The sequence below is a fragment of the Megalobrama amblycephala genome, linkage group LG1 (assembly GCF_018812025.1).
Source record: "Megalobrama amblycephala isolate DHTTF-2021 linkage group LG1, ASM1881202v1, whole genome shotgun sequence".
Taxonomy (NCBI): Eukaryota; Metazoa; Chordata; class Actinopteri; order Cypriniformes; family Xenocyprididae; genus Megalobrama; species Megalobrama amblycephala.
In genome coordinates this window covers 44,770,178-44,795,945 of record NC_063044.1, presented here as the reverse complement: position 1 = coordinate 44,795,945, position 25,768 = coordinate 44,770,178, and the positions used below count along the sequence as shown (strand labels likewise).

The window sequence follows — 25,768 nt, the reverse complement described above, 5'->3', positions numbered from 1 at the left end:
TTTAAAAAAGATAAAAATCATTGTCAGTTTCGTCTATCACTTGACAGGCAGTTTGGTCCCTTTATTAGAAAGTTGTTTCTCTGTGCTGTGTGTGAAAGAAAATAAAAGTTGTCTTAAGGCCCGATAGTCCTTACTTCATTTTCCGCGTCCCGCTCCATCTCGTGCAGAGTTGAGCGCGCGAGCCTTTCAAAGTATGCAAAGTAAGCGCGTAAGGAGTATGTGCACACTATCTAGTGGACTGCTGTTTTTCAAGCACCCACCTCCCCCTTCCCCGTTCACACATATATGATTCGACTATGTAAATCAGTAGTCGGGGACACCCCTAATTTATATAAATATTAAATAAAAACATTAAAACCCTGAGGACTTTGCTAAAACTACCTTTCCATCCATCCATCCATCCATCCATCCATCCATCCATCATTTTCAGATTGTTTCTAATACAGCTGACCGCTCATATTTCACAGCCGTCCTGCTCTGAACGACAGAGCTGCAGTGAAATCTGACAGCGCAATTCAGGAGAGGCTCTAGAGGCCGACTAAAGCCAAAAACACAAGTGACCTGCAGCATTGGAGTCAAGTCAATTGCTTTATCTCTCCCTCTTGGCCTTCTTCAGCCCACTACACAGAAGTGTGGCAGGAGTGCTCTTCAGAGAATTCAGCACTGATGCTCTTAAACTTTAATTCTGAGTTAGTGACGGTGACTCAGTTGGTCACATGAAAGACAGACAGCCATAGAAACCTATGGGATTTTATGTCTCACCACTGTCTTTTCAAATGAACCTTAGATGGATCATGACCAAAGGTTCACTCGTACAAATAATGTTTTTCAATGGTTTTTGGACAAATGAAGTTCCATTACTTTTCTAGTCTTTTATGGTACCAGAATAATTCATAATGGATAAGAATTCATCAACAATGAACAGAATTTTTAACAAATTTAAACCATTATACTTATATATACGTACTTTATGTACATTAGGGCTGCACAGGGATTTTCACAAGATGCCACAGCTCTATTTGAAAAGTAGAATGATTCTAGAATGATTACAGTGATTAGGTTGGGGAGTGCATCTGCATAGAAACTGAAAATAATAAAAGGCTTTTTACTCTGTACCTTTGTTAGTGCGAACCATCCTGGGAATTATTTGAAAAATTTGTGTTCACATTTCAGTATACACATAGGCATAATTTGCTGGTGGGACAGGTGGGACATGTCCCCACCACTTTCAGCCTGGATCGATATTGTCCCTACCACTTTTTGAAACATCTCGCTGCACAATGGTACCTAATACAAATTAAACATCTCCAGTTGACTAGCAGAGCATTCATTTCATTCATTTGTTAAATAAGAGGCGATCTGGCGCTTAAGGAAAAGAAAAAAAAAAAATGACACGAGGGTGGATTAGAACCCAGAACCTCTCTGACACACTACCTCCAGACCATTATGGAACACAGGCATTCGATGCAAATATACAGTACAGTCCAAAAGTTTGGAACCACTAAGATTTTTAATGTTTTTAAAAGAAGTTTCGTCTGCTCACCAAGGCTACATTTATTTAATTAAAAATACAGTAAAAACAGTAATATTGTGAAATATTATTACAATTTAAAATAACTGTTTTCTATTTGAATATATTTCACAAAGTAATTTATTCCTGTGATGGCAAAGCTGAATTTTCAGCATCATTACTCCAGTCTTCAGTGTCACATGATCCTTCAGAAATCATTCTAATATGCTGATTTGCTGCTCAAGAAACATTTAATGTGTACAATTGTACAAAATATTTGTGTACAATATTTTTTTTCAGGATTATTTGACCAATAGAAAGTTCAAAAGAACAGTGTTTATCTGAAATCTAATCTTTTGTAAAATTATAAATATCTTTACTGCCACTTTTGATTGATTTAATGCATCCTTGCTGAATAAAAGTATTCATTTCTTTAATTTCTTTTCAAAAAAATAAAAATAAAAAATTCTTACTGACCCCAAACTTTTGAACGGTAGTGTATAATGCTACAGAAGCTTTGTATTTCAGATAAATGCTGTTCTTTTGAACTTTCTATTCATCAAGGAATCCTGAAAAAAAAAGTACACAACTGTTTTCAACATTGAAAATAATCATAAATGTTTATTGAGCAGCAAATCAGCATATTAGAATGATTTCTGAAGGATCATGTGACACTGAAGACTGGAGTAACGATGCTGAAAATTCAGCTTTGCATCACAGGAATAAATTACTTTGTCAAATATATTTAAATAGTACACAGTTATTTTAAATTGTAATAATATTTCACAATATTACTGTTTTTTACTGTATTTTAATTAAATAAATGTAGCCTTGGTGAGCAGACGAAACTTCTTTTAAAAACATTAAAAATCTTAGTGGTTCCAAACTTTTGGACTGTACTGTATATATTTATTCACTGATATGAAGAATCTCGGGACAAGTAAGTATTATAGTAGATGTAAAGATGAAACTATCATGTTAAACATGACTTCTATATTGATAAATTAAACTCAAATAAACTATTGAAATTGATTTCTGGACACTGTATTTTTTACATGTTATTTTTTCTGCAACTGTTATTGTACATATTGTATTAGCAAATGTGAATGATTATGTAATGGCTCATTCTGGCAGTATCTTCCACTCAATGAGGAAAACACAATAAACAATATATATAAAAGACAAACGATCTATCTACACTTTCAAATTAGCTAGATTCCAACAGTATCAAGAACAGGCATTAAGCTGAGCATGCACCATGTTCTACACTCAGATGGTTTGACAGATGGCTCGAGATACATTTGTACCGTTAGTGTATGGTGACGAGCGCTTACACAAATACAGCATATGCAAAGAGAAAGCAGAAAAAAGAGAAAGTGAGCGAGAGTCTGTGTGCAAGCTCTAGATTGGCCTTAGTCACGGCGTATCAGCCCGTATCAGGCTTGTGTCCCAAGCCTCTCTCAGCGGTGTGCTGGGCTGTGTTCCATATCAAAGAACCACAGCATCCCACTTTAATCCTATGATATCAGAGCTGTACACTCCATCAACACTGATAATACTCTTCAATTAGCACTCAGAGCACCGCAGTCGCACATATCTGCTGTTACCGCTGCTGCACGAGCGATTCCTGCAGTACGCCATCCTCTGCCTCTGTTAGCTTCATTAAAAGAGTCCTTAAACGCATCCAGGAGGTTATTTTATAGAATTAATGCATTTTATTTCATATAAATACTGTGTCTCAAAACATATTGAGCTGTTTATCTACACTTACCAAAATGTACGGGGGTGATGCCATACCATAATTATGGTGTCAGATGGTACTTTACATTTATGCATTTGGCAGATGCTTTTATCCAAAATTTATCATCGCATTGCATTCAAACAAATACTTTTTATCAGTTAATGAATTACCTGGGAACTGAACCCATGACCTTGGTGTTGCTAGCATCATTCTCTACTCTTTGAGCTACAGGAGCATTTGTTTTTATTATATATGCACTACAGTTCAAAAGTTTGAGATATTTGGGAGAGAAATTAATATTTTAATTCTGCAAGGATGCATTAAACTTTTCATAAGTAAAGATATTTATGGTACAGAAGATTTCTATTTTATTTAAATAAAGGCTTTTCTTTTAAACTATCGATTCATTAAAGAATTCTGATAAAAAGTGTCATTATTTTCACAAAAATATTAAGCAGCACACTGATAATAAGAAATGCTTCTTGCACCAAATCAGCATATTAGAATGATTTCTGAAGGATCATGTGACACTGAAGACTGGAGTAAAATTCAGCTTTGACATCACAGGAATAAACTGCATTTTAAAATAGAAAACAGTTGTTAAATTGTAATAATATTTCACAATATTACTGTTTTTACTGTATTTTTGATCAGAGAGACTTCTTTTAAAAACATGAAAACAATTTTACCGATCCCAAACTTTTGAATGGTAGTGTATAGTATTGAATGATGCCCAAATTAATTTACCATGTAATTTCTATTATGGTATTACCATGGTACTTTTTGTAAACAGCATTTTTGGGCATTACAAATACACATACGATGCCCAAAAATGATGTCTAGGTAGGGGCAGCTGACCACGTTTTGAGACTTGTGCATCAATATATTCATCACGTCTTACAGAGAGTTTAATACACTCACTGTGCTGTTTCTCTGCAATCTGTCGATGTAAGTGGCACAAATGAATATTCCCGCAGCCGATGTTCTGTGCATAAAAGCCTATATCCCCTTCAACTAAAACCCCAGGCTCTTCAGAAGCAAAGAGGAGGATTTGCTTTTTTATGGCAGAATAAGGCATCAACATTTTGATTACGACAGGTTCAATTTGTCCATCTGTCCTCTGAAAGTCACAAGGCCAGACTAAATTAGTCATTCAATTACTGTGCTGGAAGAGCGATTGCTCCGCTTGGTTAAGGGAAATACCTCATTTATATTGCATAGCTCCATTGTAGCTCTCCCGGAAGCGAGGGCGGCAGCGCCACACGCCTAAAGCCGCACTTGTCCAAACTTACAGGATTTTCCAATCTGTCTTAAATGTCAAGGATTCATTTAGTATTCCTGCTCTATTTTAGGAGATTGTTGGGGAGAGAGGACTCCAGAATCTGACACACTTGCTGCACTGCAGAATTAAGCTATTAGAGAAGTTCAGCAAGCACTTACAGCAGATCCTATGAAGGAGAGAGGGAGACAGAACTCAATGAGCAAAACAATGAGCTCTGCAGACAAACTGAGGAGAAGACAGAAAGAGGATAAGTCAAGGAAGAACAAAATAGACGAGGGTTATCCAGTGCATCTATATCTATGAGGGAAAATAGACAGAACACGAAAGAATGGAGAAAGGAGAGGCAAAAGGAGGGATCAGAGGGAGGAGAGGAGGGGGTCTTTTGTTTATCAGGCTTTACCTAGCAGCATGCTGCATTTTCATGAAGCCAGTCAAAGAGGGGCAGCATTCAGATTCTGAACGCAGAGGGTTGATTCATTATTTAATGCTCACATTAGCATGAATGTATTAGTGTGCAAGGTCCCTCTGGAGACACCTGCTCTCACATCTCTCTTTCCACTTTATATTCCAGAACTTGTTGTCCTCCCAATACCAAAGATTTCCATTGTCCTAACTAAAAAAAAAAAATGGGTCAACAGATGGCATGTTGGGTAGATGATGATCAAAGCCTAGGAAAATCTACACTGATGAATCTCACAAACATTTACAGTATTTTCATGCCAATTCAGCATATTTTATGGTCCCACTTTATATTAAGTGGCCTTAACTACTATGTACTTACATCAAAAAATAAGTACAATGTACTTATTGGGTTCATATTGAATTGCAAAACACTTTTGCTGATATTGAGGTGGATACGGGTAAGGTTAGGGAAAGCTTTGGTGGTATGGGTAGGTTTAAGGGTAGGGGTAAGGGTTAAGGGATGGGTCAACAGTGTAATTATGAATGTAATTACAGAAATTAATTACAGATGTAATTACATGCAGGTTTTTAAAATATAAGTACAATGTAAAAACATGTATGTACACAATAAGTGCATTGTATCAAATGATTAATTAAAATGTAAGTACATAGTAGTTAAGGCCACTTAATATAAAGTGGGTCCTATTTTATTAACTGATTCTCAAATGTAGTAATTTTACTATGTAAATCCTTGATGCTTTAAAGGCAGTACCACAAATACTACCATGATGTATAAACACTTCGTAATGTACTATTTTTTTTTTGCATTATGGTTAAGAGAACTGGGAAATTGAAAATAATGCAATTCTGATTATATCACACAATTCTCACTTTATAACTTGCAATTCTGACTTTATATCACACAATTCTGACTTTATATCATGCAATTCTGACTATTCTGACTTTATATCACACAATTCTGACTATATCATGCAATTCTGACTATAACTCGCAATTCTGACTTTATATCACACAATTCTGACTATAACTCGCAATTCTGACTTTATATCATGCAATTCTGACTATAACTCGCAATTCTGACTTTATATCACACAATTCTGACTATAACTCGCAATTCTGACTTTATATCATGCAATTCTGACTTTATATCATGCAATTCTGACTATAACTCGCAATTCTGACTTTATATCATGCAATTCTGACTTTATATCATGCAATTCTGACTATAACTCGCAATTCTGACTTTATATCACACAATTCTGACTATAACTCGCAATTCTGACTTTATATCACACAATTCTGACTATAACTCGCAATTCTGATTTTATATCACACAATTCTGACTTTATATCATGCAATTCTGACTATTCTGACTTTATATCACACAATTCTGACTATATCATGCAATTCTGACTATAACTCGCAATTCTGACTTTATATCACACAATTCTGACTATAACTCGCAATTCTGACTTTATATCATGCGATTCTGACTATAACTCGCAATTCTGACTTTATATCACACAATTCTGACTATAACTCGCAATTCTGACTTTATATCATGCAATTCTGACTTTATATCATGCAATTCTGACTATAACTCGCAATTCTGACTTTATATCATGCAATTCTGACTTTATATCATGCAATTCTGACTATAACTCGCAATTCTGACTTTATATCATGCAATTCTGACTTTATATCATGCAATTCTGACTATAACTCGCAATTCTGACTTTATATCACACAATTCTGACTATAACTCGCAATTCTGACTTTATATCACACAATTCTGACTATAATTCGCAATTCTGACTTTATATCATGCAATTCTGACTTTATATCATGCAATTCTGACTATAACTCGCAATTCTGACTTTATATCATGCAATTCTGACTTTATATCATGCAATTCTGACTATAACTCGCAATTCTGACTTTATATCACACAATTCTGACTATAACTCGCAATTCTGACTTTATATCACACAATTCTGACTATAACTCGCAATTCTGACTTTATATCATGCAATTCTGACTATAACTCGCAATTCTGACTTTATATCATGCAATTCTGACTATAACTCGCAATTCTGACTTTATATCATGCAATTCTGACTTTATATCATGCAATTCTGACTTTATATCATGCAATTCTGACTATAACTCGCAATTCTGACTTTATATCACACAATTCTGACTATATGATGCAATTCTGACTTTATATCATGCAATTCTGACTATAACTCGCAATTCTGACTTTATATCATGCAATTCTGACTATATGATGCAATTCTGACTTTATATCACACAATTCTGACTATAACTCGCAATTCTGACTTTATATCATGCAATTCTGACTATAACTCGCAATTCTGACTATAACTCGCAATTCTGACTTTATATCACACAATTCTGACTATAACTCGCAATTCTGACTTTATATCATGCAATTCTGACTATAACTCGCAATTCTGACTTTATATCACACAATTCTGACTATAACTCGCAATTCTGACTTTATATCACACAATTCTGACTATAACTCGCAATTCTGATTTTATATCATGCAATTCTGACTTTATATCATGCAATTCTGACTATTCTGACTTTATATCACACAATTCTGACTATATCATGCAATTCTGACTATAACTCGCAATTCTGACTTTATATCACACAATTCTGACTATAACGCGCAATTCTGACTTTATATCATGCAATTCTGACTATAACTCGCAATTCTGACTTTATATCACACAATTCTGACTATAACTCGCAATTCTGACTTTATATCATGCAATTCTGACTTTATATCATGCAATTCTGACTATAACTCGCAATTCTGACTTTATATCATGCAATTCTGACTTTATATCATGCAATTCTGACTATAACTCGCAATTCTGACTATAACTCGCAATTCTGACTTTATATCACACAATTCTGACTATAACTCGCAATTCTGACTTTATATCATGCAATTCTGACTATAACTCGCAATTCTGACTTTATATCACACAATTCTGACTATAACTCGCAATTCTGACTTTATATCACACAATTCTGACTATAACTCGCAATTCTGATTTTATATCATGCAATTCTGACTTTATATCATGCAATTCTGACTATTCTGACTTTATATCACACAATTCTGACTATATCATGCAATTCTGACTATAACTCGCAATTCTGACTTTATATCACACAATTCTGACTATAACGCGCAATTCTGACTTTATATCATGCAATTCTGACTATAACTCGCAATTCTGACTTTATATCACACAATTCTGACTATAACTCGCAATTCTGACTTTATATCATGCAATTCTGACTTTATATCATGCAATTCTGACTATAACTCGCAATTCTGACTTTATATCATGCAATTCTGACTTTATATCATGCAATTCTGACTATAACTCGCAATTCTGACTTTATATCACACAATTCTGACTATAACTCGCAATTCTGACTTTATATCATGCAATTCTGACTATAACTCGCAATTCTGACTTTATATCACACAATTCTGACTATAACTCGCAATTCTGACTTTATATCATGCAATTCTGACTTTATATCATGCAATTCTGACTATAACTCGCAATTCTGACTTTATATCATGCAATTCTGACTTTATATCATGCAATTCTGACTATAACTCGCAATTCTGACTTTATATCACACAATTCTGACTATAACTCGCAATTCTGACTTTATATCACACAATTCTGACTATAACTCGCAATTCTGACTTTATATCATGCAATTCTGACTTTATATCATGCAATTCTGACTTTATATCATGCAATTCTGACTATAACTCGCAATTCTGACTTTATATCATGCAATTCTGACTTTATATCATGCAATTCTGACTTTATATCATGCAATTCTGACTATAACTCGCAATTCTGACTTTATATCACACAATTCTGACTATAACTCGCAATTCTGACTTTATATCATGCAATTCTGACTATATGATGCAATTCTGACTTTATATCACACAATTCTGACTATAACTCGCAATTCTGATTTTATATCACACAATTCTGACTATATCATGCAATTCTGACTATAACTCGCAATTCTGACTTTATATCACACAATTCTGACTATAACTCGCAATTCTGACTTTATATCATGCAATTCTGACTATAACTCGCAATTCTGACTTTATATCACACAATTCTGACTATAACTCGCAATTCTGACTTTATATCATGCAATTCTGACTTTATATCATGCAATTCTGACTATAACTCGCAATTCTGACTTTATATCATGCAATTCTGACTTTATATCATGCAATTCTGACTTTATATCATGCAATTCTGACTATAACTCGCAATTCTGACTTTATATCACACAATTCTGACTATAACTCGCAATTCTGACTTTATATCACACAATTCTGACTATAACTCGCAATTCTGATTTTATATCACACAATTCTGACTTTATATCATGCAATTCTGACTATTCTGACTTTATATCACACAATTCTGACTATATCATGCAATTCTGACTATAACTCGCAATTCTGACTTTATATCACACAATTCTGACTATAACTCGCAATTCTGATTTTATATCACACAATTCTGACTTTATATCATGCAATTCTGACTATTCTGACTTTATATCACACAATTCTGACTATATCATGCAATTCTGACTATAACTCACAATTCTGACTATATCATGCAATTCTGATTATAACTTGCAATTCTGACTTTATAACTTGCAATTCTGACTATATCATGCAATTCTGACTAACTCGCAATTCTGACTTTATATCACACAATTCTGACTACAACTCGCAATTCTGACTTTATATCATGCAATTCTGACTTTATATCATGCAATTCTGACTATAACTCGCGATTCTGACTTTATATCACGCAGTTCTGGCTTTATAACTCGCAATTCTGACTTTATATCATGAAATTCTCACTTTATAACTTGCAATTCTGACATTATATAACACAATTCTGACTTTATATCACACAATTCTCACTTTATAACTCGCAGTTGTGTTTAGATCTTGCAATTCTGAGAAAAGAAGTCAGAATTGTGAGATATATAGACTCGCAATTGCATGAAAAAAAGTCAGAATTGTGAGATAAAAACTTGCAATTACCTTTTTTATTTTTTATTTCATGGCGGAAACAAGCTTCCATAGTCTGGTTGCCAGCATTCTTTAGAATATCCTCTTTTTTATTCAACAGAAGAAAGAAACTAATACAGGTTTGGAACTACTTGAGGGTGAGTAAATGATGCCAAAATTGTCATTTTTGGGTGAACCATCCCTTTAATGGATCCAAAAAAAATAGGCTTCGCCTTTGCATTTATTGAATTTCTTCAGCAATTTAAATTACTGAATGTTTGAAAATTAAAATAATAATGTAATGTAGATTATTTTTCTTTTTTATTTCATTATCATTATTATTGTTGTTGTATTAATTTGTGCATTACAGTAATAAGAACTGGGAAATTACAATAAAGGTTTTAATGGTCCTAAAAAATATACTCGACTTTCTTTATTTTTCATGTTCTTATTGTATTTGCGTCCTCCACGGCACATGCCTGGGTTTCATTCTTCTATAAAATGCATTTTTTCCTTTTCTCAGCAGCCATATGCTCCACTCTGACACCGCAGTGACAAGGAGAAAGAACAGAAACATGTAAAGAATAAGCAAATAGGAGACAGCTCCCTTTCGAGCACTTTTTAGGGAATACATTATACTATTGACTGAGATGCCCCTGACATTCTGAGGTTTTTGTCTGGTTTTGTTGGGGCTTTATCTTCAATAAAAAAACAAAAAAAATAAAAAAACATTCATATCTGTTCAAAGCCAGCCTAGCCGTGCTCTAGTAAAAGCAGACAACTAACAGAGCTGAGATCCTGGGTCCTGCACACAGCCAAGAGTCATTGGCATTCCCACTGTGTGCCGTCTAAGGCCGTATGTTTGTGTGCTTTTATCTGCAGGAGAGAAGATCTCTCAAATAAAGAATTAGATCATGTGTACTCGCTGCTTCACCTACCAGCGCTCGAGTCTAGAGCAGCACTGGCCTGCTAATAACAGAGAGAGAGAGAGAGAGAGAGTGAATGAAGGATAGAAAGAGAGAAACAGACAGAACTGGTCATTTTTGAGAGGGCCGTGACGTGCATATTGAAAGGCTAGGTCAGAGGTTGTGGTATTTTTCAAGGCTGCTGAGAGCAAACTGCAATGACCATTGCTGGTATGAATAAGTGATTCATTATGCATCACATGAGGTCATAGAATTACTGGACATTTTCATTCAAAGCGACTTATGTGAACGGCAGAGACAGTCACCTTGAAATAACTTTCTCAGGGACACCCTGATGAGTTGGACTGAATCGCCACCTTTCCGGGCCATGAGTCACCCTGAACTGAATTTGACCCTTTTTGGGTTCACTCAGGCCAAGGGGTCAAGGTGTAACTTGTTAGCATGACCCTCTTAGCCCCTGCTGGTAGATGCTGTAACTACACCATTCTGCTGCATCTTTCTCCATTGACGGTCATTCAATAAAAGGCATGACATAAATTAATGCAATTCTTTTTGCAATACGGTAATGAGAACTGGGTAAATAAAAAGTAATGTCACAACTCTACTGTTCAAAAGTTTGCAAAGCTGAATTTTCAGCATCATTACTCCAGTCTTCAGTGTCACATGATCCTGAAAATAGCTGTGCTGCTTAATATTTTTGAACAAACCGTGATATATATAATGGTTCGAAAGAATAGGAAGAACAGCATTTATTTAAAATAGAAATCTTTAGCAACATTATAAATAACCTGTCACATTTCATTAATTTTAATGCATCCTTTCTTAAAAAAAAAAGAAAAGAATTTGTATCTTAAAAAAAAAAAAATCTGTATTTGACGACCAAATAATAAAAATAATAATAATAATAATGTGAAATGTTTTGGAAATGTCTTTGCAGTATGAGACGGGATGTTTGGTCACTGCTTCAGGAATGTGATGTATACTGGCTGCTCACCCCTTTGCAGATGGCCACAGCCTCCTTGGACATGGATTTGGGATAGGACACATGGTGCTCCATAATGGACTGAAAAAGCTCATCTTCATCCTCACCATCAAACGGGGGCTGTGGAAAAAGAGAGAAGAGAGGGTGAAGATGACAGGAAGATTCTGTTTGCTGTTACTATAAATGGTCGATGATAATAACGTGGATTATGTCTCGTTTGCTTGCAGTTTTCACCAGCGTCCCTTTAACATAAGAAATTTGAAAGTCATCACCATAAAAGTGCCTTTTCAAGTCTTGTTTATTTAGGGAAGACTAGAAAAGAGAATTACGACATCCTTTTGTCAGGACAGCTCAGCAGCAGCAGCAGCCTCCCCTGGAAACAATTCAGACTTTTTTCTTCAGCGTTCAAAGCTTGACTTGTTTCAGAACAATTCATAAATAATTGACTGAGCCCGATAGGCATGAAATACTTGCCGTTAGTCTCGGGAGATTTGCAGAGCGTAATTAATAAAAACTGACCTTGAGATAGCGAGAGGTGATTTACTGCAAGCAGCAGAGAGGAAATGAAACGGAGCGAATGAGAGAAGGCCAAAAAGGCACAAACCCCTTGACGTGGGCCTTCTTGATCTGGGTTGTCATAACTCTTACCTGCCCAGCCAGCATCTCATAAAGCAAAACTCCAAAAGCCCACCAGTCCACTGACTTTCCGTACGGCTGGTAAGCGATGATCTGAAACGGACACACACAGAGCGTAAGGCGTAAACAGAACCAATTACAAATGAGTAACACTCCAAGGACAACTGTAATTATTTAAATCAATCCATGCTATAGAGTTTCAGGAGCACTGAAATGTTCATGGTGCATTCAACATGTGTCACAATGTGTCTCATACACACAATATGAAACAGCTTAAGCTTTGAGGATCAGATGACCCTGAAATCCTTTCACTCCTACAGCGTATTGTGTCTGGGTTTGGAAGCGTGTTGTTGACACGAATCCATCTCTAGCTCATGCTGCCGCCGTTACACTTGGAGCTGTACCATCTGGTGCTCGGTGAGATGAACGTGAGATGTCTAATCAACGTTACTCTCTATTGCATGACGCTGCCTCTGGGTAACGCACCCGTTTTCTTTACTACGAGTACATGACTTATATGAGATGGCAATACAATGGTTAATATCGAAAGGATGACTTTCAGTGAAACAATACAAAGCCTTTTTGGACATACTATGTCCTGGTGGTCAATTCAAAATCATCTTTTGGCATCTCATTTAAAATATCTTTTAAAATATAAACATTTAGACATTTGCATAAATGATTTCTGTGTTATGTGGAACTGAATTAAGTGATTTCTACACTGCAAAAAATGCTGTTCTTACTTAGAGTTTTTGTCTTGTTTCTAGTCAAAATATCTTAAAGTTCTTAAATCAAGAAGCATTTTCTTGACAAGAACAAATTATTTTCTTGTTTTCAGGAAAAATAAATCAAAATTAAGTAAGTTTTTCCTTAAAACAAGCAAAATAATCTTATTTCAAACCAAGAATAAGCTATATAATCTTGTTTTCAGTTTGGACTATTTTAGATTATTTTGCTTACCCCATTGGCAGATTATTTTGCTTGTTTTAAGGAAAAACGTGCTTAATTTTGATTTATTTTTCCTGAAAACAAGAAAATAATTTGTTCTTGTCAAGAAAATGCTTCTTGATTTAAGAACTTTAAGATATTTTGACTAAAAACAAGACAAAAATTCTAAGTAAGAACAGCATTTTTTGCAGTGTAGAAACAACACAGTATGAGAGAATGCAGACATTATAAAGAATACTGCAGTTATTATATGCTATGTTTTTATGTTTCTCATTTTTTTGTATCATTCATTATTAAGGTGTCTAACCTCTTGATATTTACCTGACATTTAAGTTGAATTATCTATAATGTTAAACTAGAGCCGGTTATATTGGATTCTGTCATTATGTTAACCTAAGGACTGTTACACTTAGCAGAATAAAATGTTTTATATCATTGTTCTTTGCCGTTTTAACATTTTTAATATTGTAAAACCAGCCAAATTTATAGTCACTAGTATTTAAATCAAAATCCTGTATTTGATTCATTTCCTTCTATTGTGGCACAGCGTTGCCAACATGCCTCATGAATAATCTCATTACTAATCAGAAACTATGTATAAAAGGAATATCTAGAGGAAGTCCTTTTTATACTACCAATCAAAAGTTTGGGGTCTATAAGATTATTTTTTAGAAGAAAGAAATTAATACTTCATTTCAAGGATGCAATAAATTGATAAAAAGTGACAGTAAAGAATTTTGTTTACATGTGACAAAATATTTCTAGTTCAAATAAATGCAGTTTTAAATTGCAATAATATTTCACAATATTAGTTTTTACTCTAAATTTGATCAAATAAATGCAACCTTGGTGAGAATAAGGGTCTTCTTTCAAATAAACATATAAAACTTTTGAACAGTAGTGTAAAAACTATCGTTTCATATATAGTTTTTGATTAGTAATAAAGCCCATTTTATGCACGAAAATAGAATAAAACACTTTCTTTTCATTTTAATGAATTTGGTAAAATGATTGGTGAATCAATCCAAAAAACTTACTTTCTCACCTAGTTAGTTGATGACTCACTTGCTCAATAAACTGCAAGTTTTCATGTATTTTCCCAATATAAGATTAGTCTAATTACTGACTGGTGAAAGTAGGCAGGTGTGAGACCAAGTACAGTTGCAGTAGTAAAAGCCCTGGTAGATGTACTACTACATTAGCAATTGTTCATGAATTATACACACATGAAATATGTAGGCCACAAGCTCTTCTCTCTCATTCAATACGTCACTACTCATCAACACACATGTACAGGACCCTTTCTGAGCACTCACCTCAGGGGCGATGTAGTCAGGGGTCCCACAGAAGGTCTTGGTGGTGATTCCATCAAACATGTTCTCCTTGCACATGCCAAAGTCAGCAATTTTGATATGACCCTCTGCGTCCAACATCACGTTATCCAACTTTAGATCTCTGATGCAGAAAGAGATGAGACGAGCCAGAATGAAAATGCAAGAACACGGAATGAGTGTGAGACTGTGTCATTCAATTATGTCTGAGTATGTGTTATGGCTGGCAAAAATTCAGGACAAACAATCTCATTTGCTGCACACACACACACACACACTAGTGGTCTGCTACTCGAGTTTAGGAGCATATTTAAAGGCTATATAATTTATATAGGCTATTAACAGAACTGTTTTGCACATGTGTTCCCGCTCTCGCACTCTCTTTTGGTCACATCACAGCACACGGCACTCAAACCTTTAGCTATGAGTGCAATAAGACAAAAAATGACTGAGGAAAAACGTATTACAGTGCTAAATTCAGGGAAAGCGGCACTACCAATTCTACCGAATAATAGGGAAAATATTCATCAGACTCAGTCACTCCTCGTGTGAGCCAGGGTATAGCACGCAACACGCAACAACAAAATATTTAGCTATTTTTATTTTTAGCTATTTAGCATTTTTTACCTAAAGTATTTTAAATGAAATGCCATATGGATGCATCGGTTTTAAATGATTCACTGAAAGTTAATGAATTTACTAACTATATTGCTGTATTTCAATCCAAAACAATATTTAATCATCTTTCTCAAGTCGAGAATTAGTCTATTAATGCAGACTTAATGGCCAAATGGCAATAAAGCATATACAATCATTGCAATTTTCATTCACTCTTTTTATGTTGCCAGCAAAATCATATCAACTACATCATTAATATTCATTACACTGGTCAGCCTATGCAGCTTTATAAAGGGAAGCACAGGTGAGCTTGATGAAGGAGAAAAAAGGGCTTTGTAAAGAATTCATGAATGTTGTCTGTTTGCAGTGGAAACATGTTTTGTGTTAACAGCCTGGATTACAGCCCTACTTCCTGTTTAGGCCATCGTCCAGGGGCTGTCTTGCTACACTGGTACAAGGAAAAAGAATAATGTTTTTGTAATGTAATGAAACGCAAAACAATTTAAAACTCTGCACTGTTTGATTAACTCGCACAGGTCATGTTTAATTAATCACAACCCAAGATGTCCAATGGAAAGACATATTGTGTTGTCAATGTTTCACTGGCTGAATGATCGTCACTCAGTTAAACAACAGTACAGTAAATTGAACGGACAGTACTTACATCCCTCAAAGCCTTGTTTTTGTTTGCGTCAAACTAAATACAGCATCGACTCTGACTAAGATCAATTGCTATGTGTAAGCAAGTGCGTTTTGTTCTGGAAGCGAGTCGTCTAATACCCCAACCCCTCTAAAGATCCTTGCTGCGGCCATAATGTGCAGTCAATTTTTATAAGGAAGTCTCTTTTCACTTCTATGTGTGACTGATATGCGTGTTGCTGTCTGGGCTTCACTCACCTGTATATAATGCCCTTCAAATGCAGGAAGAACAGGCCTATGGCGATTTCTGCAGCATAGAACCTAAACACACACACACACACACACACACACACACACACACACACACACACACACACACACACACACACACACACACCTGAATCAATATGAACATCTGAACACAGGAGATTAATCAGTTTAGCTGCTTTTCTTGGAAAATGTGGATGGTCAGAAGCCGGTCAGATGGTCATTATCACAAAATAAACTCCAACATGAAGTAGAGCAGGTCCACATAATGTGATGACTGACCAATCAGAATCTAGTATTCCAGAGATCTGTCTGATAAATAATATATAAAGGTGCGTTTGATAAAGGTGCCTTTTCTCTTGAGAGACACGGAGACTGGAGCTCTGCCCTCGGAAAAGACATTAGAGAGATAAAGGAAGCCAGATATCTGTTATTAATACAAGCATGCAGTAATCTTTTATTTATCAGGTGGCGTGTTTGTCTGTCCCATATTTTAGAGCAACATTTGAAGAGAATTAGCATTTGTGTTCAGTGACTAATGCAGCTGGGGGTGGAGCAGAAAACAGGCCTCACTACAGAGCCAGATTATGTCAAAAGATAACTTCTGTTTCCAGGCCAGAGCGGCAACCAGTCTTCGACTATCGCCACTCAGAGAGAGAGAAAAAACGAGAGGTAAATTCCCTAAACATTTGCAACACTTTTACAGCTTCATTTGAGCTTCATGTTCAAAACTCAGCGAGGTTTGTCTGCCAAAATTAACAGTGTTATTAAAATTTGCGGTAAGAGTTGCTGAATGGCTTTTCATTTATGTTTGAGTGTATTATGTGAATAAATGGTGGCTATATATCCAGATACTGAAAGAATAGGGGAGGAGGAGCAAAGTAAGAAGAAAATAGTAATTATGGAAGCTTTTAAACTGGTTACGCTTGCTATGGTCCGAGTCTAAGTGCAATTGTTCCCGGCACCCCCGCCGCCGCATGATAGAAAACATAACACAGGTCAATTTCAGGGGCGTAGAATACACGGGGGATGTGTTAACCCCCGCACATTTAATAAAACGTAAATTCGTCCTCCGCACTTTTTTCAGGCACATAGAGGCCAATGTGAATAAATAATTATTTAAATCCAAAGAGACGTTTTATTCTTAGCTAAAATGAGGCGATCTAAACATAATGGAGAGCTCACACTCGTGTAATATACGTTTCATTCATACTGGAAGCCAGAGGGCGCTCTCTTGCAGAAAGTCCAAAACGGTTTTGTAGAAGTAATTCAGCTCTTTGCAGTAGCAGCAGCAGCTGATTAAATGCAGAAACGCATTGACTGATGAAACGCGAAGACAATGAACACATGATTGGAACAAGATATGGTTTATGTGTGTTTTTCAAGCCATCTCAACGTAATGAATATGAATAATGCAGTGCTAATTGACAACCTTTTTAATGTTTTTTAAAAGAAGAAGCCTCTTATGCTAGCCAAGGCTGCAATTTTTTAATAAAAAATACAGTAAAAACAGTAATATTGTGAAATATTTTTACAAATTAAAATAGCTGTTTTTTTATGTGAATATATGTTAAAGTGTAATTTATTCCTGTGATCAAAGCTGAATTTTCAGCATTATTACTCCAGTCTTCAGTGTCGCTTCAGAAATCATTCTAATATGATGATTTATTGCTCAAGAAACATTTATGATTATTATCTGTGTTGAAAACAGTTGCTTAAAATTGTTCTGGAAACCATTTAATTTTTCTGGATTCTTTGATGAATAGAAAGTTCAGCGAACAGCATTTCTATTGTCACTATCACTTTTGATAAATTAATGCATCCTTGATGAATAAAAGTATTAATTTCTTTCTTTTTTAATCGTCCCACAAATATTTTAATGGTATCATGGTTTCCACAATCATATGAAGCAGCACAACTGTTTTCAACATTGATAATAATCATAAATGTTTCTTGAGTAGCAAATCATCATATTAGAATGATTTCTAAGGGATCATGTGACACTGAAGACTGGAGTAATGATGCTGAAAATTCAGCTTTGACCACATATACTGTACATTTTACTATATATTCACATAGAAAACAGCCATTTTAAAATGTAATACTGTTTCACAATATTACTGCATTTTTTGATTAAATAAATCCAGCCTTGATGAGCAAAAGAGACATTTCAATTGTACAATTACAAACTTTTGATAGGTACTGTATATTTTCTGCCTTATTCCTTATTTTTTACATTGTATAAAATCCATGAGGACTTAATGCACAAGTGTTTGTAGTACATAAACCAATCATAAAATGGTCATAAAATGGTTATTGTTCAGCAGTGTATTTGATTTCTTACTAAAAGCAAATTGATTACAAAATTGTCAGGGATCTATGAGGGAGGACTCAAACGCAGGATAAGCGTTAAAGGTTTATTGACGAGACGTTAGACAAGATAGAGGTGAGGAGGTAAACACAGTCCAAACAATAGGAAGAGATGAGGCACAATGACAGGCAAGCTGAGGGAATGGCCGCTGAGATCAGCCCAGGATGTGAACAGGCTGGTTTGCTTGGGTTGGTGTACAGCACAAGGCCAATAGATGCAGCGAGAGCCAGACAAGATCACACAAAACATGTAGGTAGATTCCCAGGCACGATCAGGCATTGCACCGGTCTTGCTGCTCAGCTTGCAGGGACTGGAACAAACGGGAGAAACAGTAGACACAAGACAAGGTATCCAGACACAAACTTCAGCTCGGACAAGGTAGCAAACAGAAGAACACAACAGCACAATGAGGAACACGCTTGTAGGCACATAGGTTTAACGAACTGGTGAAGAGAAGAGGGAAAGAGGGCACAATATAAAGGGAGCAAAGAACATGAGGAACAGGTGACAACACTCAGACTAACGAGGGCTAAACAAGAGGGCATGGTAACTGGAAATAAGTAGGCGGGAACAGAGGAGCACATGGCAAACACAAACAAAGACAAAGCCATGTGCTGACACACAACATAAACATAGAAACATGAAACAAAGACAACACAGACAAGGCTGCCAGGGCAGAACCCTGACAAAAATAAAAGCAAGAGATGAGATTAAAAAAATAAAATCTATCAATTAGACAAAGGTCATATAAAAACTGGTATTACACCCAACATTTCTGCCCCCCTCACTTCTGCAATGATGGCTACGCCCCTGGTTGTGTTCTTTAATAATTTGCTGCTATTGTGCGCAGCAGAGTAAAAAACACTTAGATTTACTGTATGTGTGTAGCATGAAGGTGGCATTTTGCTGCTTGCAAACAGACACTTTTAAAGGGTTAGTTCACCCAAAAATGAAAATAACGTCATTTATTACTCACCCTCATGCCGTTCCAGACCCGTAAAACCTTCGTTAATCTTCGGAACACAAATTAAGATATTTTTGTTGAAATCCGATGGCTCAGTGAGGCCTTCATAGCCAGCAATGACATTTCCTCCTCAGTTCATGTGAGTACAGTGGTTCAATATTAATATTATAAAGCGACGAGAATATTTTTGGTGCACCAAAAAACAAAATAACGACTTTTATAGTGATGGCCGATTTCAAAACACTGCTTCAGGAAGCTTCGGAGCATTATGATTCTTCTGTGTCAAATCATGATTCGGATCACTTGTCAAACCGCCAAACTGCTGAAATCAATGTGACTTTGGCGCTCCGAATCATGATTCGACACGCTGATTCATAATGCTCTGAAGATTCAGTGTTTTGAAATCGGTCATCACTATATAAATTTTTATTTTGTTTTGTTTTTGGTGCACCAAAAATATTCTCGTCGCTTTATAATATTAACATTGAACCACTGTACTCACATGAACTGATTTAAATATGTTTTTAGTACCTTTATGGATCTCGAGAGAGGAAATGTCATGCTGGCTATGCAGGCCTCACGGAGCCATCGGATTTCAACAAAATATCTTAATTTGTGTTCCGAAGATTAACGAAGATCTTACGGGTGTGGAACGGCATGAGGGTGAGTAATAAATGACAGAATTTTTGGGTGAACTAACCCTTTAAAGAAACAGCGGACTGCGAGCCATTCATTGCCACTCTGATTGCACTCACTCCACATGATGAAACTACATGCTCACTCTCGCTCATATGTATCCAAGGTATACGCACCCCTACGTTTTGTTGAATTAGTGATGTTTCTGAACAAGTGCACACCTGGGACCATGTTGCTTTCACATACACGCAAATCGCACCACAGTTGTGGTGCAACCGAACTCAGACCACTTCCTACTTCCTTCCTTTCATGCAAACTGTGCCCCACTTTGAACTAAACTGCCAGTGTGAAAGCACCCTGTGTCTTACAATAAAATAAGACTGACTCTCATTATGTCTTAATACAGGCAAATAAAAGCCCCTCACTGTGTTCTGTACAACCATTGTGGAATTTTGCATGTGGAAACCTGTATCTATTCCACTACCAACAGCTACAGCATGCGGCAACCATTCCACGTCCTCCCTGTCATTGGGTGCTTATAATCACCCTGACCTTTGAACTGTGTTGAGCTTCATATCCAACACAATAACAACGTGGCTCTCTTCCACAGAGACGGGCTAATTCTTTATGATAAAGGGCAGACAGCAAGCCGCAAGCAGAGCAAATAGAGATGAAGCTTGTTAGATGTGGAGACAGAACGCGGTTCTGAGAGGAGATTACCGCAAAGGTCAGCTCAGTCATCTACTGCCAAGGTGCCGTCCATACTGAGATCATCCTCAAATGCCTGTCTATTTGCCGTTGGTTCGTTCTTTCTTCAAATTAGTTACAGGGTGGTTCACAGGAATTTCAGCTTGTATGTGATGACTTTAAATGTATTCAGGAATCAGAATATATCACTTGTGATTGTGCTTTGTGAATGCAAAATGTTCTGTGTTCACTTTATTAGTACGAAAACCAGTCTCCTTTTCTCATGCTTATTTTAAACAAAAGAATTGAGAAGTGAAATAAGACGTAAGAGTATAGGGGTGTGCAATATTGACAAAAAATGTTAATATTTTCTTGGATTTTGCTGATAACAATAATTAGACAATATTCTTCTGAGTGTGTTTTTGTGCTGGTACCTTGGCTGGTTTAGGCCTGTCGTGGACAGCCGATTCCCAAAACTTATATTAATTTATATTTCATACTCTTCATATTCTGCACGGTGGTGGTTAGTTCACAGCGGTGACAGACATTAACATTTCATTAACGGGTGCTAATCTGACTGGTATGGGGCATTTTTACCTTTTGAAATTTTTCTAACTTTATTAGATGTATGCATCATCTTTTATGTCACAGTCTTACATATAATCAATAAATACTATATAATAAGACAATATAGGGCTGTTACCAATCAAATTAAATCAGTATAAAAAAAAAAAATCCATAAGTTCAAATGACCAATTCATGCAGGAACAATGTAAGTGACTGTCTTTAAGAATGGGTCATTGAATCATTGACTCACCAGATTCGTTTAAAGCACATGACTCATTCATTAATAAAACACTGCTGTGTGACACATGAGGGTTAATCTGTGGGTTTGTTTTGAACTATTTTCATTGGTGAAATAGTGCAAAGACAGACAATATTGTGTCTAAAATGTAACTAAAAATATTACCTTCTTGTTTATTGAGATGTTGTACAAAATCAGTATCGCAATCATGCTGATATTCGGAAAAACGCTGTTGCTCATGCGATGTTACTAAACTATGATATAAATATAAGACAAAAACTCACTGTGACTGTCAATAATGTCAGCTCGCAAAACCATCCTTAAAACAACAATTACACTATTACCATAGACTAAACATATTGCACACACCTATGTAAAAGAACAAATAAGCTTTATATTTTTCATCTCATCTGCCTCAACTCAACATCTCATCAAATCACAGGGGGAGAGATGAATAGATCTGCAGAAATGGAGATAAAAAGAAAAAAAAAGAAGAGTAAAAGAGAAAGTCAAAGATGGGAAGAGCAGGTTGACCTGGCCTTCGTTCACCTAATTACGAATTATGCTGAGTAGACACCTCATTTCTCCAACAGGAGGGCACTGAGGAAGAGGAAGAGGAGGAGCGACAGCAGCAAGAGTGGCCCAAACTAGTTTGAGGTCACTTTTAAGTGACAACACAGCACAGCGGGAAACTTTTTCTGCCCTTTGAATGTCCCTCCTTTCCACCCATCATCCGATTGGGCAATAACAAGGAGAGCACCTGTTCATTCTACAGTGTGTGCTAGCTAAATGAGTTTAACCACATTCAACTAACAGACACACATTGGTAAGCTTCTCAATGACTTCTCACTGCGCCCATCAATGAACCAATCGGTGAGCTCATGGTAAAATAATAAGTTCAGTCATCAGTGAGTTCAACTGTGAACAATTTCTTTGAAGTCAGCATTTAACATTGGTGAACTCACCGGTGAACTCATCGATGAACTCGCTGGTGCATCAATGAACTCACCGGCCCTTTTCCCTCAAAAGGATCATTGGTCAGCTTTTGATTTGATTCTGAAAATGCCACATCTTTTCAGTGTGGCCACTTGATAACGCTATGCGGAGACAGAGATAAGAGCTGTACTTACACAGCGTGGGGCTCCTTAAACTTGCCAACCTGTTGGATATGGTACATGAGATCCCCACCATTGATGTATTCCATGACAAAGTACAGGCGGTCCTGTAGACACACAGAGACAGTTGGTTAAGGAAGAAACACTGGACAGTTGAGAATAGATGACAGAAAGTAAGACAGCTGAATTTTCTAGTAACATCCAGCTGAATATAGAAAAGATACAGAAAAGTTTCTTTCTTCTAAGTTTTTGTTGTGATCAGTATTTTAGACGTGTAAATTTTAGAATAAATAGGACAGAATAGTAGGTATGAAAATGTAACAATTGTGGTACCAAGTAGATTCCTTTACTTTAAGAGTTAGGTTTAGTTTAATTTACTCAGACATCACGGCCACGGACTGTTGGCTGAACATCCGATGCATATGGCACACTTATCTGGAAACACTTCAGGAGTTTTGAAGTCTTCATCTGGTTGGTTGAATTCTACAGGATGTCCGGGAGATGTGTATGTCGCGTTCTTTAACGGTCCACCTGGAAACAAATGCTGTGACGCCAAAGCCATCGTACTTACAACTGTGACGTACGAGCGCTTACCAGGATCAACTAAACGCTGGATTTTCAAAAGTATGTGAAGTTCGTGGCTTCAATGTTGCAGTGAACTGGCACAACGTTCTTGAATGAATAATTTATTATATGCACACCAGTCTGTTATTGTAGGCACATCAACTTTACATTTTCATGCCCCTAAACATGACGCACAACAAAACGAACTGTGATTGGTTGCATTACATGTCAGTCACACGGCCTCTGGGCAGTCTTTGGCCAATGAAAGCTGCGATAGAGTCCAGACCTTCTTCCGTCAGTCTGAAGCTCTGGCTACGCGAGACTAAGTTTAATTGTGTATTGATTTCGTTTTCCCTGTTCCTGTTTGCCTGAGTACTCACTCACTGTTAGTCACCATTGTTTCGGATTTGAATTACCTACCCGTTCCATGTTATGCTGATTAGTCCCTGTATGTATTTAAGCCCTTAGTTCCTTCTGTTCATTGTTCGGTGTCACTTTATGTTTATGTTTTACTAGTTTGATTGTAATTAATAGCTTTTCTGTTGTATTCTCCTTTGTCGTGCGATTGCTGCAGCCACATCGTTACAAGTTCTTGGTTCATTTTAAACTGGACAGGACAAAAGTAATCATTTACAGTAATTCAGTAACTGTAGAGAGATTCTGTTTCACTAAAAAGAAACATTCATTTGGGAATATGATAGAATTAGTCATGCTGTGTGTATATAAAATATAGCATGAATAATTCTGTATATTCTGTATTAACAGTGAGATTGTATGAAACGCTGATGGAGTTTTGTGTGTTGGTTTTACTGTCACTCAACCCTCTGCAAAAACATTTACCGTTAGTGACACAGGCCTATAAAACATTTTTAACATCCACACACACAACTGCACATTCACAAGTACACACAAGACAAATCCCAGGGCCAAAATCCAGAGATCAAAACACATTGGACGTCTTCATATCTGCAAGTTTCAGCCACATTTTCCCTGGGCTCCATTTTATTGGCTTTCTTCCTGTAATGATGAGGCTTATTTTGCATCAGTTGCGGGTGGTGTAATTTCCTGCAGTGGTGGTGGTGGTGGTGGTGTGTGTGTGTGTGTGTGTGTGTGATGGTCAGGGGAATTAGAGTCAGGGAGGATTAAGAGACTGAAAGTGATGAAGAGTGCGAGAGGGACAGGGACTGCTAGGCAGCAGTGCTTAAAGGAGGTCCCATCACTGTCAGGAAGGAAAGAGTGCGGGCGGGAAAGAGTCTTTACCTCACTCCACTACACACCAACTACCTAAACCCCCACAACTACATCAGCATACAAAACCACACACATACAAACACACACACACACACACACACACACACACACACACACACACACACACACACACACACACACACACAAACACACACATCTGACTAACTCCCCATTATAGGCTTGAGGATAATCTACATGACTGCAGCTGTTTGGCTGTCAAATACCTCCTGTGACTGATCCCCCTCCATAAAGAAATCCCCTCCCAACACCCCACTTGGGTATCTTGCCGCTAACCGGGCTTTATTTGCTCTTAACGAACGCATGTGCGAAGGAGGAGATGATTTAGAGAAGTAGCTTCATTTGAGATCCAATGCGTTTCCAGAAAAATCTGGCATAAAAGAGCTTCAGCCACATGACGTCACAATCTTTTCCTCCCCCAGAGTCTCCTTGGTTTCTGACTCAGTACTCTCTATCCTTTGACTCTCACTTCCTGTCTCGATTTCTCCGTCTCTTGCTATCTTGCTGTCGGTGACAGGGGCTCATGCGGTGCTCAGTAGGATGTTGAGAGACGGCGATGCTGCCTGTCACAGCTCTGCTGCGGCCACAGATGAGTGTGTGGCGTGCTGCCCCCACTGTGAGCATGTCACATTCACATGACCACACACACACACACCATTCTTTTCGATGTACAAATTACTGCAGTCTCTAAGCACCGTGTGGGGGATGGGGAGGGATGGAATCAAGTGTGTGTATGTGTGCCCATGTGTGTATGTTTGGTCGTGCTACAAAATCAAAGAATACAAAGTGACGTGTACCCATGTTTGTTCTTATGTCAAAAAAGAGACGAGAAGAGAAAAGACGAAGATGTGAGATGAGACTACAGTAAAAGAGGCAAGAACAGAAGAGATGAGACTATGACAGAATAGATGAGACAAGAGAAGAGACAAGAC

General features: G+C 36.7%; 1 protein-coding gene across 2 annotated transcripts in view; it reads right to left on the bottom strand.

Moving 5' to 3' along the window:
- The window catches only part of prkcbb (protein kinase C, beta b), a 160,229-nt gene that overhangs the window by 34,089 nt on the left and 100,372 nt on the right, over positions 1-25,768 (bottom strand). For both annotated transcript variants that reach the window (XM_048195275.1, XM_048195266.1), the window contains exons 11-15: positions 23,019-23,110; positions 16,417-16,479; positions 14,887-15,025; positions 12,635-12,715; positions 11,999-12,106 (exon numbers count right to left, since the gene is read on the bottom strand). In XM_048195275.1, the coding sequence (XP_048051232.1) occupies positions 11,999-12,106; positions 12,635-12,715; positions 14,887-15,025; positions 16,417-16,479; positions 23,019-23,110 (483 nt within the window). The remainder of the gene's footprint in view (positions 1-11,998; positions 12,107-12,634; positions 12,716-14,886; positions 15,026-16,416; positions 16,480-23,018; positions 23,111-25,768) is intronic.